We start from the raw sequence: 17,745 nt of genomic DNA on the forward strand, positions 1-17,745 counted from the left end.
CATACATACCCCAGGCTCCGGGTCCTCACTGAATCTGCTTCTCCCTGGTCCATCCGGCTGCTATGTAATCTTCTCAAGAAACTTGACCCTGGGGGACTCCTTAAACTACCATCCATTATGCCGGTTTGTGGATCAGAGAGTATCCTCAAATAATCACACGGTTTGTGTTGGGTAGTGTGCATTTTAATAAGCAACGTACAGCTTATAGCCACTCGCAGTCGTCTAAATGGCCCTAAAAAATCTAAACCAAAACAAAATAATCATTTACCATGAAAAAAAATAAATCTCTTGGTCGCTTGACAGAATGACTGCATTTCCTCACAGCAGTCTCCTGGCTTTGAAGCATTGAGGACCCCACTGGAAATGGGAACGTTAGCTGGGAATGGGAATCACCTGGCCATTCCTGGCAGCTCCTCACCTGTGCCGGGGACCTAGCAAGTCCCCATGGAAGGGATGCAGGTTCAGGTGAGTTTTAATACCCAGGTCGGGCTGAGGCAGTGTCTGGGAACCAGGGAGCACTGTGAGTAGGGCCAGCTGGGACACCTCCCTGGCTGCTGGAGTTACTGGGGGGCGGGGGGGCAGGGAGAGGCTGGGCAGTTGGAAGACTGATGCCAAAGACTGAGGCTTGTGCTGGAGGGATGGGGCAGCCAAGGGGACTTTGGCAGCATTCCTGGAGAGTGCCCCGTGACAAGTGCCTGCTGCACGGGCATACTGCGAGCTCATTTACCCTCTTGTGCCTGTGGGGAACCCTACTCGTCTTCACGGGAGCAACCTCACCATGAGTGGCTCCGGCTCACTCTCTGTCTCTTCACCCACTGGGGAGCTGGGCTTGGCACCTCTTGGTTTGCCTGAGAAGGATTTCATTTGCCTAGAAAGCACTGGTAAGAATATAGATTTTTATCGAAAAGGGACAGTTCTGATCATGTACAACTTCATTAAGTGCCCCCAGATTTTGTCTCCAGGGCTTCTCCCTCCTCCCACCCACAGACTCCCGGCTTCCCAGCTCTAAGCCTCTTTCTCTTTCTCTCCGGATTCTCTTTTTCTCATGCAAAGCATTTAGCTCCTTCTCTGCTCCCCTAAATTTGCATACACATATGCCTCCCCAGGGTGGAGATGGGATGGGGAGAAATAACCTAGGTTTTTCCTGTTTCACCTGTGTTTGCCTAGTGGCTTAACAATTGGTTTGGTGGGGGGGTGGGGGGTGGGACAACGACTTGATATGTAGCACTTCCTGATGTCTGTGGAAAATCGAGACCAAAGCTGATTTCAGACACCGACGTGCATCACTGAACTCAGAACTGGGAAGCGACGTGCAGTAATACACCATTGTATATATACTACCATTTTCTTCATGGGCATAACAGAAGTAAAGAAGCTCAAGAGCATAAACAATAGTAAATTGCAGTGAAATAATTAGAAAGTGGTGAGTTTTGAGTATGTATTACAACCTTTAAAATTTTAATTGTAAGTTTATATAATTTAATTTATTACAAATATAATTCTAGCCCTGGTCGTTGGAGCATCATCCCAAAAGAAGGCTGCAGTTGGATTCCAGGCAGGACACTTACCTAGGTTGCCGGTTGTATCCCTGGCCAGGGTGCCTGCAGGAGGCGACCAATGGATGTTCTTTCTCTCTTCCTCCCCCTTCCTCTCTTTCTAAAATTAATAAACATGTCCTTGGGTGAGATTAAATAAATAAATAAATAAATCTATTGCTAGAGTTCTAGAAAACCCAAATAAATCTGTAATGCCAGAGCAGGTCAGTGTTAGCCTGGCGACAGCCCTGGAGTGGGGGATGGGTTGTGAAGGTTGCAGGGAAGTACCTGGGGCCGATAGAAATGTGTATTTTGATTGTAGTGATGATTTCATGGGCACATCTGGGTCGGAAGTCACCAAATTGTACATTTTAAATGTATGCAGTTCGTCACATGTCAATTAAATATTCATAAAATTGGAAAACAAATTTTAAACAATTTGAAAGTAAATATGTCATTGTTTAGAATATTCAATTTTCTAAGTTTATCTTTGTCATACAGAAAAGCTACATTTTTATTTGCTTCATTTTTCATTGTGGTCTCACGAGTGATTTGTATATATTTATACTGAGGTACATGGAGTGCCATACATTCAAGTTTGGGGGGTAACATAAACGTAATTTAATTTCGATGGGCCTCTCTTTCTTCAGTTGTCAAGTTAGGGTTGTATCAGATCGCCAAACGGTTCTTCTGTCACCAAAATTCCGTAACTGTGGATGAATTGGTCTTTGGAGACTCAGAAGCGCCTCGTTAGGGAACGTTGTAGAGAATCATACAGACTGTGCTAATCCTTTTAGAGAATGTTTTGGCACTTTTAGCCCAACCTGGTAATGCAGAATTGGACAATGAGGAAGCAGCTGCCCAAAGAAGAAAACTGTCTCCGATATTTTATTCTTTTCAATGAAATTGTAAATGAGATTTTAATTTTTCTTTCTGATATTTCTTTATAAGTAATGGCTGTTTAACATCCTGTTTGCAAATTTCTTGAAAATTGAACAATCAGCTCCTGAGCCAGTACATGTCTGCTCTAGTTACGTGTGTGTCTGTCTTTTTAAACGGAACTTCAATGTTCACTGTCCGGTGGGCCCTGCCAGGACTCTGCTGGAGATTCTCACAGCAGAGTGTTACCTAGCAGCCCTGTTCTGTGCCGTGTGCTGTGTGACTGACCTGAACCATACACACCCTTTTGTGATTTCATGGACTTTATCATCCAGGAAAGGAAGGGAACAGATTCATTCATCCATCCCATCCACCCACCCATCCATATGTCCATCCATCTGAACATCGATTAGTCTGTTCCTCCCTTCTCCCCTCCATCCATCCGTGCCTTCGTTTTCCATCCATCCGTTCTCCCTCCAGTAAGTCAGTAAGTGTTTAGGGAGCCCCTGTCATGAGTCAAAGATGTATAAAACGTATTCTCTACTCCTGAGAAGCTCCTAAATGAGAGAGATGTGAATAGGTAGTTATCATATCTATGATAAAGGCATGTGCAGAGTGCTTTTGGAACCAAGAAGAAGGAACAAATAATTTTGTGTGGGGAGTGAGAAAGTGGGTGGGGAATGCCTTTACCAGGATTGACACTGGGCTGGGTTTTAAGACACTGACTAGGCGTTTGCCAGGGGTGGTGTGGGGCCGGCACCGGCGGCAGAGAGGACAGCGTGGGCACAGGCATGGGAGCTGGGGAGCCAGGCACACAGGGTTGATTCATTGTGAGTGCGCTAGGATTTCAGAGACGGGAGAGAAGCCTGGCAGTCAGCGATGGTTTCTAGGAGAAGGAAACATCCTGCTAAGTGGAGGAGATGAGGAAGGACGTGCCAGACCAGAAATCCCACCAGCAGAGGCCGAAGGTTAATGCAGCCTGGAGCCCATGGTGTGGGAGGTGGACCTCCGAAATTCGTGGATTGGGGACATGGAGACCAGGCAGGAAGGGGAGCTAATGTTTAACATTAAACATGTGCTGGGCACTGTGTTAAGCACTTTACGACTATTAAACACAGTAGCCCTCAATCGATAATGAAATAATAGATTATCATCCCATTTTAGAGATGTGGAAGTGAGGCTCAGAATGATGGTTTCCCCAAGGTCACAGAGCCTGACATACTCTGTGCCTAAATACGTGTGGGGTTCTTTCAGTCTAACATTTTCCTCTATCCACCTGACAGTCTTGTGGAGAGGACACTGGGACTCAGGTTAAGCTACCTGCCGGAGGTTACCCAGGACTCCAGGGTCTCGGCTGGGTGAGAGCCCGTGCCCGGAAAGCTACCCGGTGCATTGGGGTTGGATGGGGACGACTGAGAGGCACTGTTGCTGGCATCTCTACCTGTAGTCAGTCTGCAGACGCGGGGAGCTGTGGAGATCGATAGGACTGAGTAGAGGCTAATACATAAGAGATCAGTTAATAACCTGACTGGAAAGAGGCCTGTATGATTGCCCAGGCTGTCACCAGCCCCTCGGGGTGGCCTCCCTGCCAGGCAGCTCTGAAAAGCTCTGTGGGTTTGGGGATGCTCACTGTCCAAGAATGTGCTCCACAGCCTCCCCGGGCCTGCGGGGAAGGCCCGAGTCCCACTGCAGCCAGCCGGAGAGGAAGCACTGGGAAGGAGAGCATGCCTAATTAGTAACTAATGAGCACAGGGAGGGACAGAAAATACGGAGAAATCTCAAGTGGGCTCTGACACTTGGTTTGCTCGGAGCCGCTAGACATTGCCGTTGAAAGCTGTTCGCATCTCACTTCCAAGGCTGGAGCGGGTGAGCGGACAGACTGCGGAGGGGCCCCATTTTACTCTGAAGCAAGGAGGAACATTCCGTCTTCATCCTCGCCTGCCGTGTTTGACTCTCCAGGGAGGCCCCGGAGCACGGGCTTCAACTCTGCCCTTGTGAGAGCTCCAGGCCGGCTGCCCGAGCACATGGGGGGCCTTCTGTCAGCTGTGTGGCCCTGTGCACCTCTGTACCCCTTTCAGAGCCTCGGTTTCCCAGTATGTAAAATGGGGATGATCATTCATTCATTCGATAGTTCGTGAGCGCCTCCGATGCCGGGCACTGTACTAGGTGTTTGGAAAACTTCAGTGAAGAACACAGCTAAGAATTCCTGTCTTCCTGGAGCTGTCACCCCAGTGGGGAGAGATTATAGATGAGATCCCAGGTTTAAACACCCGGCACCCAGTACGCCTTCGACAGCAGCACACACCCCTCGTGCATAGGTGGTGGTGACCAGGTGAGGAAGTGAGTGGGGAAGTATTGGGTACACTGTGAAGTGCGGTGCAGAGCATTGCGGTCCCAGGGGAACAGAGCGGCAGGACAGGGGCATCGTGGGTAGTGAAGTGGCTTAACCCAAGGTGTGGAGTAAGCAGGCACCTACATGCTCATCCTTCAGAGCTCACCAGTCCCTCCCAGCACACTCGCCAGCCTCGTTTATTTTTCGAAAGGCGCAGTTTCAAAACCTCTGGAGTCAATGTGCCCGCCCACCCACCTGCTGCTCATTCCTGTTCCTGACAGACAATGCCTCCATTGTGCGGCCCCAGGCCGTTCCCAGGCACGCCCTGGCCTTCCCTGCAAGGGTCCCAGGCTGGCCTCGCCCCACTCCAGGCTGCAGGAACTGGGGGTCTCTTCCCCGTTTGGATACAGCCCTGCAACAGTAACTCATGTTCTCTTGGCATTTTTAGTTTTGTTATAGTGACACTGTTGTGCAATTATGTTTGCTTTGTGCTTTAGTCACATGGGAAAGTGTCAGCTCCCCTCTTGGATCTGTTAGCCCTGAGTGACAAGCGGCCACTCTGTTCCCAGGGGCAGGACAGGGTGACACTGTACTGGCTATTGTGCGGGAAGCCTTGCCCTCTCTTGCTGCTTTTCCCACACTGCTGTGGCACTTGACCTCGGGGGGCTGGCGGTTCCTGTGTGGGCCCCTCAGTGTGCCATGTGACATTGGGAGAGTCATTTCACCCCTGGATTTCCTCATTTGTTAAAAGAGGGAAAGAAAGTCTTCCTCACAACTGAGTAGAGAACTAAAGGAGCCCATTGTTTGCCAAGCGCACGCACTGTGCGTCATCGTCGTCTTGGGGATCCTCATCACAGCGCACACGCTGAGCCCTTACTGTGGGCCGTGCACTTGTGAGATGCGCTCATGTCAGTCTCCCAATCACCTGAGCAGGCAGTTGGTCCATTTTGCAGACAAGGAGGCTGAGGCTCGGGCAGTAGGTCTTGTCCAGGATAACTCTGCCAAGAAGTGGCTGAGGCATGATTGGAACCTAAGTGGCCTGACTCTAGGTGTTCTCTCAGGTCACTATAGCCGCTTGGCCTGTGGGGTTGCTGTCCTACGCAAGACCGCAGGAACACAGGGCCCAGCACAGGCAGGTGCCCAGGCAGTGTTCGCTTAAAGCACCGAGGTGAGCATGCGGCTCTGAGCAGAGTGTGTTGAGTTGATATTCACGGGGAAGTAGGAGTAAGGATGGTGCCAGGACATGGAGCAAGATGGGGATCAGGTTAATGATAAGCCCTGCCCTTCTCTCTAGTCACCTGCTATGTGTGTGTACATGTGTGTCCCTTCGAAACAAAAGCACACACGTGGGCAGGTATCAGGGTGTATCTCTGGTGGTTATGGATAAGATCCCCGGCGATAACAAGGGAGGAGACCAGCAGTGGGCCCCTCCCTTCCCCTGCCATTCACTGTCTTCCAGGTCCAGGCAGAGATGGATACTCCTTGGTATAAGTAAGTTCACATTCACCCTATTACAAAGTGTATGTCACGAGGGAGGGATGGTGGTCCCATTCCCAAGTGCTCAGGTGGGGCGCACTGAACCCCGTCACCTCTCAGTGCTCCGGGAGCCCAGCTCTCCAGCAGCCTTGACTGCCTGGAGGGCCAGAAAGTCTTCCCTGCTGGAACTGGGGGCAGCTCAAAGGGGCTGCCACAAAATCCTACTACCAAGTATTTTCATGGACTAAAAAGTCCCATCAAACCTCTTACTTGACACCCAATGTTCAAGGACACTGGGGTCTTTTAAGGAAGGCCCAGCAGCTCGGCAGAGCCTTAGGCCATCCTTGTATACATCAAAACACTATTATTCATAGTGATGTCCGTGGGCCATCAAGAAAAAAGCGAGATTGGGTTAAGTTCAAAAGCAGGGATCATGATAATCCATTTGGGAAAGATTCCCAAAGGAATAAAAACATGTAGCTCCCAGAAGTGTACATCTCAGCAGTCTAGAATGACTTCTTCTCCCAGAATTTAGATAGCCAAGAGTTTATTAATTGGACTGTGAATAACCACCATTTATGTAACACTATGTGCCAGACACTGTTAACCATATGTTCTCATAAAACCTTGTACATCACGGTGGCACAGGTGAGCAACCCCAACTCTCGGCCAGAGCATGACTCACCTAGGACCACCCTGCTGGTAAGAAACAGAGCCGGATCTCTGCCCTTGTCCATGCCAGCTCCTGAGACTCCAGATGCGCTGTCCTTGTGATTACTGTGCTTTATGAACAAACACAATGACCAGAGTCATGCATCGGGAGATGGCAGAGGTGGGACGGAAGGAGAGTCATTGCCCTCCTTGGTGGGCATGGGGTGGCACCAAGGGCAGAACAGGATTCTTCTGAGAAACCAGGGAGCAGGGGAAAAGCCACTAGCTAATTTCAGGCCCTTCCCCTAACCCCTAACAATTAAAAGGTTTTGGGGACATATGGCAGCACCTGTGGCGTGGGATGCAGAAGGGAGCCTGTTACCAGCTTTTCCCTTGAGAGCAAATGCTGCCCTTTGATTTTCGTACAATTGTGAATAATGGGATAATCATTCTTTGTTGTATTCAGGTACTGGGTAAACACTCTAGGCAATTGTTGCAGTATTATTTTTGTACTTCAGCGCAAGCAGAACGGAATCACTTAACCACACACTGCTCAGTCACGGAGATCGTATGTTGATGACATGGCCGGAGTCTAGAGCGAGACCTCTTGGAATGAGGCCAAACAGTAGCGTTCCCTTTACAATGGCTGGATGGGGAAGCATCTTTGCTCTGGCTGGCTCTCATTCACGCTGCCACTTCCTCCTGGGGGGTATCTCACCTTCTCCTGGACCGCTCTCCAGCGCTAGCCGCTGCTTTTGTTTTGTGGCACTTTCTCGGGTTCCTTCCTTGGAGTGCCCCCCCCCCCCCGCCCCGCACACGCACACTTCGCTTGAAGGCTGATTGCAGTTTAAATATATTATCCTCCTTGGTTTAGCACAGTGCAATTATTATCCGTTTCCTCATTACAACTAATAATCAGGTTCTTCGCTTCAATCGTTCTGTCAAAATTTTGCCTCTTCGATTTCAGCCTGTGTGATGCAGAGCGATGTGGCATTATCAGCAGACACATGACTGACGCACTCCTTGAAATTCTGTCAGGGGTAATAACTGAATCAAAACAAATTCACTCTTCAGCTGCCATCACCTTCCTCTCCCCTTTTCTTCCTCTGACAGCAGCCTGGAGGTGGGGAGAGAGGTAAGCTCGGGGAGATGGAGGGATCAAAGGGGCAAAGCAATGGAAAAGAGGCCTCAGACACTAGCGGGAAATGATTCTAGAGCCTTCCTCCAAACTCGTCTCTCTGGAAGGATTGGATGATTTGGAGCGGGGCCGGGGGCGGGGGGGGGGGTTCCTCCTGTTGGTTCTCTGTGTTGTCCATTTCTACTGAAGGTTCACAGATCAAGGATCAGTGGACTCAGGGCAGAGTGACAGCAGCCCTCGAGCTCCAGAACTCTGGGGAAGAGCAGGCTCTGGAGAAGTCCATTCTCAGTGCCTGGGGCTTAGGCAGAAGCCCTGCGTGCTTTAGTGTAGCGGATGCTTAAACTCTTTCGCACATCCCCAGCTCCATTATGGCTGGGTTCCGCAGTCCCGGGGGAGCCTGTTTTTGACGCCCAGGGTATTGTGAGTTTATTTTCCAAGAGTGCCCCTTGGAAGACTGGTGTTCACTGCACGAATGACTACAACAGCAAGTGAAGGAGATGGGGCTGACTCATGTCAGCGCTCAGCACGGCCTGTGGAAACTGGTTTTCTAAAATAAATTTAGGTGTTTTCTTGTGACTCACCTATTCAAAAAGTTGAGAGCTTGGAACAGGACAGGAGGGGAAAGTCCAGATAACGAATGATTCTTGTTGGACGGATCTTGACTAATGAGCTTGAGCTATAGAGTGATTTATTATCTCTCTTCCTTGCTCTTTTCCATCGATAAAAAGAGATTTCAGATCCCGGTTTGAGGATTCACTGAGAGACACATTATTTAAGACTCGTGTGTTATCACTTTCCCAAGGACTCTCCCTTTTTCTTTCTGTTCAGCTCAACCCAGCGAACACCTACCGACCTCCTGCTGTGCGGCCCCTCCCTGGGAGGCTGCGAACATGGGCGGGGCATAGTCTCTGCCAAAACCTGGGGTGAGGGTGAGAAGGGGCTGCCCCATTCCAGTTCTCTATCCTCTGCATCCAGCACTCGGGATGCGGTCAGGAGGGACGTGACGGGGACTGGACTGGGCTGGGCCTTGCAGGGTGGCCTGCTGGAGGCACCTAGGAGGACGGGCTGGATGCGTTCAGAACCTGGGGAGTACGAGGTTGTCATCTTCCTGAGGGTCCTCAGAGTCATCCCCACTGAGCACTTGGTGTGTGTGGACATGTTCTCTCACTCAGTCCCTGTAACACAGAGTGACACTTCTTTGTTCCCTGTAAAGAGCTGGATAGTAAATATTTGAGGCTTTGTGGGCCAGAAGGTCTCTGTCGCAGCTGCTCAACTCTGCCCTTGCAGCCTGACAGCAGCCACCGACAAGTGGGCGTGGGTGTCTCCGGAGAACTTTGTTTACCAAGCACGTCAGCTGGGTTTGGCCCAGGTCCCAATTTGCCAGCCCCTGTTTTCTAATATATTTGGTATAATCTCCATTTTATGGTGGATAAAACTGAGCTTTAGGCAAGGCTAATAGAAATTCTTTTGCCCAGGACCAAGGGCCTACTCGACTGCCTTGGTCGATTCTTTTTTTATATATATAATTTTTCTTTATTGATTTTAGAGAGAGAGGAAAGGAGAGGGAGATAGAAACATCAGTGAGAGAGAACATGGATTGGCCGCCTCCTGCATGCCCCGCACTGGGGATCAGGCCCACAACCTGGGCATGTGCCCTGGCCGGGAATCGAACTGGCGACCTCTTAGTGCATGGGTCAGTGCTCAACCACTGAGCCACACCGGCCGGGTTGACTTGGTGAATTCTAAAGCCCTTAACTTCCACGCGCACGGCCTCTTCTGCGGTAGCATTAGAAATGGTATGGGGAAGAGCAGTGGATGAAACGACCTTCTCGAATCTCAGTGTGCTCTCAGGACTTGAATTCAGTGGGACGTGGGGCGTCACGGGTGATCTTTTGAGCAGGCGATCAGATGAGAACTGTGCTCTGGGAGTTTAAGTTGGCAGGGACGTGTACGTAGATTAAAGTTGAGAGAAGAAGAGCTCTTGTTTTAAACAGCTTGAGGTAGAGAGGTTTATTTCTTTGGCAGAGCCATTTCTGACCACTGTGGAATAGGCCGAGTTCTCTCTGGTATACCAGCTACCTGCATGGCCTCATGGCCTGGTACTGGGTGTTCCTGCTGGACGGTGCAGACACAGAGAGGTTTTGGAGACAGATCCTCTATTTTAAAGTACCCTCCATCACCTAGGAAGGGATGAATGGCGGCACCAGCATCACCTTCCATGCAGCAGTGTCCTTGTCCATGAACCCTTCTCACCTCAGCTGATCGATGGTCTTGAGGCCAATGGCTTTAAGCTTTGGAATGCTCTCCTGGTCCCTCAGACGTAACTGGTGGGAAAGCTCACAGATCTTTCCAGATCCTGAGTCCACTGATCCTCCAGGTCTTGAGACAGCACAGTGGGTGTACCTTCTCCTAGGTAGGGAAGGAAGCCTCACCCTGTGCACCTGCCTGGCCAGTTTCTGGCCTGCCCGTCTTTTACAGTGGGCCATAGTTTGTGATCCAAGTTGGAGATGCTTCAGACTCAACACTGTGCCATTTGAAGGAGGGAGACGAGCCCCTGAGTCATGTGTGTCCTGGAGGTTTAGGGTGGAGGCATGGCTGGCTTGTTACAGCCCACTTTACCATGCTAGTGGCGAAATTTCTAATTATTACTTTTATTTACTGAACACTTAGCATGTGCCATATTCTGTGTGCTTTATGTATATGAGCTCATGTCATCTAATAGCCTGGTGATACAGACATTATTATCCCCATCTTGTAAAGGAGGACGCCCCGGCCGAAGGGGACAGAGGGAGTTGGCAGCCTGGCAGCTAAGATCTCAAGCACGTCCGTGGACTCCAAAGCCGCCTCTCACCACTCCTCTGTCTCTCTCCTGAGCTCCGCTACGGGTCAGGCCAGGGGCTTCCACATGGAACCTCACTGAGTCATCACAACCACCTTCTGTGGGAGGCCGAATTGTGCCCATTTTACAGCTGAAACAATGGAAACTCAGAAAGGTTAAGTGACTTGCCCAAAGGCATTCAGATAGCAAGAGTTAAAACTGGGTTTGGGGTTTGTATTTTGTTTTATTCTTTCGGTGAATAGAGGAGTGGGCCTAGAAGCCGTGGGGGAGGATCGTGGAGAGTGTCACGAAAGGCTGAGTGATGCGAGTGACATTCATGTTTGTATTCAGAGAAGCGGAACCGTAGCGTCGAAGGAATTCTACAGTCAGTCTGTCAGCATTGGTTCAGATTCCGGCTCTGCCACTTACTTGTGACCTTGGACATGTTGCTTTATCTCTCCGTTCTTTAATTTCTCCTCTGAAAAAAAGACACAATATTAGTATCTACCTCATAGAAGGAGAATTAAATGAGTTGGCATGTAAAGTATACCGGTGCCCAGCATGTAGTGGGCACAATGTGTATTAGTTATTAAACTAGTCTGTGTAAGGCACTTTTCCCCCACATACGTTATATCACTCAGACCTCACGATAATTGAAAAGTAGATGGTATTGATCCCATTTTGCAGAAGAGAAAACAGCCTCAGAGAAGTGAAATCGCTCAATGGAGGTCCTATATCCGTTTATGCACTGAGGCACATTGAGAACGAATGTGTCTCGTGCTGTGGCAGGTGCTTGCGATACATCACTGAATAAAACCCCAAACCCCTACCCTTGTGGAGCCTACAGAACGGGGACTTGGACACAGGTCTGCCTCTTTGCCTTTCGATGTTTTTCTCCCTCCCTTTGGCCCTCTTAACAATTTCAATTGATGATCACTGTCACTTCAGATTGGCCACTACAATGACCAAGGTGGCGCTCCATTTCCTTAGCTTTCTCTGTGCTACAAAGTTGCAAATGATCTTGCTTTATTAGACTTTTGATCTCTGCTAACTTGGGAGTCACGGGGAAGGAAAGTGGTGGATTTAAGGATGGATCAAGGTGTGAAATAGAACCAGACTGCCGGGTATGTTTGTGGGTCTCTGCTGTGGAAGACTGGGCTTCCAGGTAGGGCTGCGTCTGGACAGGGCTTACCTGTCCTCAGATCTTCATGAGGTAGAAAGTGCAATTCTGCCTTTCCCTTTTGAGGATGACACCCTCGCAGTCCCAGGTGGAGTAGTCAGAGGTGCCCCTCTCTAGTAGGGCTCTGCTTTGCAAGATCAGGCCCTGGCCCACAGACCCCATTCCAGGAGCCTTGAGTGGCAGGGGGACCCCACTGTGGAGATTACTCTGGGCACGGTGCTCAGAAGGGCAGGGTGGAGGCGAGAGTCTGGGTGAAGGCAGGGCTTCCGAACTCTGTAGTCACACAGGTCTCAGAACTGGCTGGCTGGTGGAGATACAGCGATCACCTTCATCACTTTGGTGGAGACACCATATGGGTTAGTATGTGAACTGTTGGTGCTAATATATGACCCAGTTGGGGTAGGATAGTCATCTTTTTGAGCAGCCATTTGTTTGTATCACTCTGGGGGAGAAAAAGTGCTACTAAACAGAGCTTAATGTCCTCTGCCATCTCACAGATCCATGTGTGGAGCTGAGCACTCAAAATTGTTGAGGTTTTAAATTTCGTTTGCATTTGGCTTATATCAGTTAGAGGGAAAGTGTTCAGTGAGAGTTTTCTCAGGCTTTTTGTCCTGTTTGGAAAATATCTTTTTATGCTGATAGTTGTGTGACCTCCAAGGGGTCTGCGGTCCTATCTCGTGGGTGACCTCTGCCTTTCAGGGTGCGGTGCACCCCCATGCTGCATTTAACTGTGTTGGAATTTGCTGGGTTTTGTTCACAGAATTCCAACAGTGAAAATGATGCCTGGCTTTTCAATTAAACTGATTAAATTTGAGATTTTGTGAGGCCATCAATAACTCCACTCACTCAAGAGTAATTGAGGGGCTCTGTGTTTTCGTACTTTGCTTTTTTTTTTTACAAGGGACCCAGGCTCCTGAGAATTCGGTTAACTCAATAGCCCTTCTTACCCAGAAATGGCCCATTAATAGATGTCTATTGGGTGGTAACCTCCCCATACGGTTTCTCAATAAAGAGAAAAAGATGGAGGGGGGGTGGCGGTGGTGGAATGGGGGAGGCCTCTCTTGCGTTCAGAGCCTCAGCTTCTCAAAGCATCTGGCGCAGGCTGTTTAGTTCCGTGTCCCCTGTCCCATTCAGGCCTCTGCATGTTTTGAAGCTTTCTTTAGCTTTTCCCTGAGCCTTGACGGCAGATCTCTCAATAGGTGAAAGCCCAGCCATGGTTGCTGAATGCCCCATCGGCACAATGCCCTGAATGCTAATGGCACTGGCTGGCCCTGGACAGCTCGCCGGCAGGACGGGGGCTGCTGCGCAGGCCCAAGCAGCTGCCTCAGACCCAGATGGGGTCCGACAGGCTTCCTAAAGTTACCTCTTTGCTCTTTTGCAGATCTACACGGACTGGGCCAATCATTATCTAGCCAGATCAGGCCACAAACGTCTCATCAAGGATCTCCAGCAAGATGTGACGGATGGCGTCCTTCTGGCTCAGATCATCCAGGTTGTGGGTAAGAGCAGATTTTGTGCTGTGGATGGATGAGTTACAGTGGAGACCCAGGAGGGGTTGGGTTGGGCAAGGGGAATGGAACACTGCGAGCTCGAAGGGAAATGTGATACGTCTTTCACGTAGGTTGAGAATTTATTTGACTCTTTGGTGCTCGGGGAGTGTGGGTACCAGCTCCTTTTTCCTGATAAGATCACCCACATAGCAATCTCATCTTGATCCTTGGAAAAGAAAGACCGGCCAAGTCTGGAGGGAAATGCTGGTGGTTGGGGAGGGGCTCCCCCCCCCCCCACCCCCCCCCCACCCTCCCACCCCCGATCTCCCACTGTCTTTCTGGCTCTCATTCTCGCCCTTTCTCTGTTCGTCCTTTTTGTGTGGATTACTCTGGAAATATATATATAAAATGATTTCAAAGAGCAACATGGGATTGGTTCGTTCTGCCAACTCTAATTGGGTTTTAGAAATCAAAGGATCAGACTCTGGAGAGGGCCGGTTCTGGTTTTAACACCGGGGAGGGGGCTGGGTGGCCATGTGCTGGGAGGGGAGGGTTCATCCAGGAAGGCGCGTGGTGGAGGCTGGGCACAGCGTTGCCTTGGGCTGTAAGGGATGTGCCCCAGTGGTCCTGCCTGGGAACTCGGAGCAGACTGAGGAGGCAGAAGGTCAATCAGACGACAGTAAGCTGATTGCTGTGGCTGGCAGCAGCCAGCTCATGCCGAGAGAGGCCAGGAGAGAAGGGAAAGCACAGAAGCCCCAGCCCTTCGGGCACGTATTGGTGTGGAGAAGTCTCTGATCCTTACAGTGCAAGAAGTAGCCTTACAGAGTTGTGGCTCTGCTCGCGTCTGTGGAGATTGTACCTGAAAACACAGGCAGGTTGGCCCGTAGCTAAAACTTCTGTTCTGTGGCTGCCACTCGAGCAGAAAGCTTCCCTGCCATTCTGAGATTGTTTCTTCAGACTGGTATTTATTGGTCTAAATAAATACTTCTCCTTTTCTCCTTTTCTTTCCTCTCTCTGTATTAGTTTCTGTTGCTATAAACAAATTGCCACACACATAGCAGCTTAAAACAACATGTATTTATGACCTTGCCGTTTCTGTGCACCGGGAGTGCAGTGTGACTGAGCTGGGCGCCTGTGCAAGGTTGCAGTCAAGGCGCAGGCCGGGGTTGAGGTCTCATCTGGAGGCTTGAACAAGGAGGGGTCAAGTTCACTCAGTGCTGGAGGGATTTATTTCCTTGCCGTTATAGGAGGTGAGTCCTGATTTCTTGCTGCCTATTGGGTGAAGACAGCTCTTAGTTCCTAGAAGCCCCTCAACTTCTTGCCATGTGGGTCTCCCAACACGGCAGCTTTGGTTGACTTCTTCAGTGTCAGCAGGAGAGAAACTTTTTTGTTGGGAGAAAGAACCTAATATAATGTAACATCCCATCACCTTTGCCATATCCTGTTGGTTATAAGTAAGTCCCAGGCCCGGCCGGTGTGGCTCAGTGGTTGAGCGTCGACCCATGCACCAAGAGGATGCACCAAGAGGTCCTTGGTTCGATTCCCGATCAGGGCACATGCCCATGTTGTGGGCCTGATCCCCAGTGGGGGGCATGCAGGAGGTGGCCAGTCAATGTTCTCTCTCATCGATGTTTCTATTTCTCTCTCCCTCTCTCTTCTTCTCTCTCTCTCTCTAAAAATCAATAAAGAAAAAAAAAAATCACCCCCCTCCCCAAAAAAATGTAAGTCCTAGGTCCTGCCACACTCAAGAGGAGGATATTGTACAGGGGCTTAAACTTAAGAGAGCGGTTTCTTGGGTCACCTTGAAGTCTGTCTGCCACCCTTGCCCTCTTCCTCCTCCTCCTCATCACTCCTACCAAGCTCTTCGAGATATGTATCTTGTTTAATGTCCTCAATCTCTGTGAAGTAGGCAGTATTCTCCCCATTTTCCAGATGGGGACACTGAGGCCCAGTGAGCCAGTAGCCCAATAACACATAACTCGTGTGCAAGGAGAATCTAAGCTGGATGAGTCTACTTCTAAAACTTCTGTTCTTTGCTTGGTGGCATTATGCCCTCCTCCCAACCCAGAGACACTGAACTCACTACAAGGTTCTTCCTTCCTTCACTGCAGTTGGTGGAGCACTGCCGGTGGCTGGCACTGTGCTCCTTGCTGGGCATAGAGGCAAACGTGCAAGGCTTGTAACCTTGGACGGAGTAGCACCTTCTTGGCACGGTCCTCATGGAAGAGATGACTCGCACCTGAGCTGGATTTGGATCTTGGTCTCAGCAGGGTCATACCAGGCACATGGGCCAACTCCGACTGAGTCTTGGGCTGTGCAGAGTGTTTCTACCAGGAATCTTCTCCACTTTCAGCACAGGCAGCAAGACAGAGAGTGGGAAGGGATAGTGTCCAATGGCCTTGCTCTCATCCCAGCTCCATCCCTTCCAACTGTGGGACCTCCAAAGGGTTGCTTAACCGCTGTGCCTCTGTCTCCCCCATCTTTAAAATGGGCACAGCCATGCCTACTTTGTCTGCTTTTGTGGCAGTCTTATGAAATGCAAGGCAGGTATCTAATGTGAAACGTGTCTGGAAACTGTGACTTGTTCTTAGACAGCATTCAGTAGGTGCTGCCTAGAACGGCAGGTGGCGAAGGATGATGAAGCTTCCGTAGCACTGTCAGAGTGTGCCATGATCCATTGTGGGCCCAGAAGAGGTAAATAGTAGCATATATGTCGTGAATTCACTAAATGCAGTGCTACGGAAATGTAAGCTAGCATGGTTTTCACTGTTGCTCAGGAGGATGGCTCCCTGAATCCTTTCAGATGACATCATTCTCCCTGGACAGTGACCTCTCTGGGCTGGAGCCACTGGAGTACGACTTCAGAGGCTCAAGTGGGTACCAGTGACCCAGGCTGCCTCTCGGGCCACCTTTCCTGCAGCCCTGCAGGAGAGATTCCTCAGTAAGGCCAGATGTCAGCACATGGATCGCTACCCCCGACTGCCAGGCTCACACCCCTGCTTGAGGCCCGGCTGATGGGGAGCTGAGAAGGCCGTTAAGCATAGGAGTCTCCTGTGTGATGTCTCCCCTGGATTGTCTATCAGCCAGTTGAGAGTGTTTAATCTTAGAATATCGCAGATCTCTTGGTGAGGGAGGAGGAGCGGCATTTTCTGATGAGAGTGCTGAACTGTTGACCAACTGTACTCTCTACTTTTGGGGCCCATGTTCTCCCCTAGATGTGTCCATTAAAGTAAAATGGAAAAACATAGATTTGTGTGCCTACATGTACTTAATATATACATGTTATGTGTGTATCTGTATCTATCTGTGTATCTAAAGTTTTCCCAGGATTGGAGTCCTGGTGACTCCATCCTGCGCTGGACAGAATTCTAGCAGTTATTTGCCGGGAAAGCTCCTCCCCATTCTTGAAAAGTCACTTTCTCTCTGATACCTTTCCTAGCGGCCCCAGGCAGCTGCAGGAACCCTCCTCTATCATTCCACTGGCTGCTGGATAGGGCCTGCCTCTGGGTCATATTCCTTCCTGGGGTCACAGCATTTAGCAAGGATTAGGGATGAGAATTTTATCCACTGCAGCCCCGGCTTCTGCAAGACTGGATCAAATTTTTTCCAACAGGTGGCCCAGAGGTTTCCCCTTCTCAGCATTTGGTATTCCTCTGAACATTCTTCCAAACTGTATGTCACACCCTCCCCTCCTCCTTACCAGGAGCCTGCTGTGACTCTTAAGTCTAAGTTTGGGAAGGGACATTTAAAAGCCCCAACCTAGAGCATGAATTTTTTGTATGAAAGGCAGTCAGCAGACTCTGTTAAATATTTACTGTGATGGACAACTACCTCCTCAGGAAACTAGATCTAACACAGAGAATTGGAATCCTTCAAAAACTTCTTTTTATTAGCTCAAAACCTGCCCCCTTGATGGTATCTCCCTATGAAGGTACTAGTTCTCTCCTCCAGGACTACAAAAAGTAACAACAGCAGCAACACACAATCTAATCAGAGACAAGGAGAGCATCAAAATAATTGAAGATGGCCATGGATTATAACCATGGAGTAAAATAGGAATCTATAAGTCTGTACTGATGGGTAGAGAAATAGATGCATCAGTAGAGCAGAGGGCTCCACTGTTCAGGAGAACACTGACGCTCAATGTAGAGGGAGTTGCAACCTTGATGGTACAAGTTAAGTCGAGAAGTACCTGTGGATGCTGAAATCGAGAGAAGGAAGTTTGATGAGGAGCAAGCTGTTTGCA

The 17,745-nt window shown here is 49.7% G+C and overlaps 1 protein-coding gene across 3 annotated transcripts in view; it reads left to right on the top strand.

The window, feature by feature from the left end:
* Nucleotides 1-17,745, top strand: part of NAV2 (neuron navigator 2) — a 375,174-nt gene that overhangs the window by 105,477 nt on the left and 251,952 nt on the right. For all 3 annotated transcript variants that reach the window (XM_036258164.1, XM_036258163.1, XM_036258161.1), the window contains exon 2: nucleotides 13,391-13,508. In XM_036258164.1, the coding sequence (XP_036114057.1) occupies nucleotides 13,391-13,508 (118 nt within the window). The remainder of the gene's footprint in view (nucleotides 1-13,390; nucleotides 13,509-17,745) is intronic.

This window comes from Molossus molossus, unplaced genomic scaffold (assembly GCF_014108415.1).
Source record: "Molossus molossus isolate mMolMol1 unplaced genomic scaffold, mMolMol1.p scaffold_m16_p_13, whole genome shotgun sequence".
Classification (NCBI taxonomy): domain Eukaryota; kingdom Metazoa; phylum Chordata; class Mammalia; order Chiroptera; family Molossidae; genus Molossus; species Molossus molossus.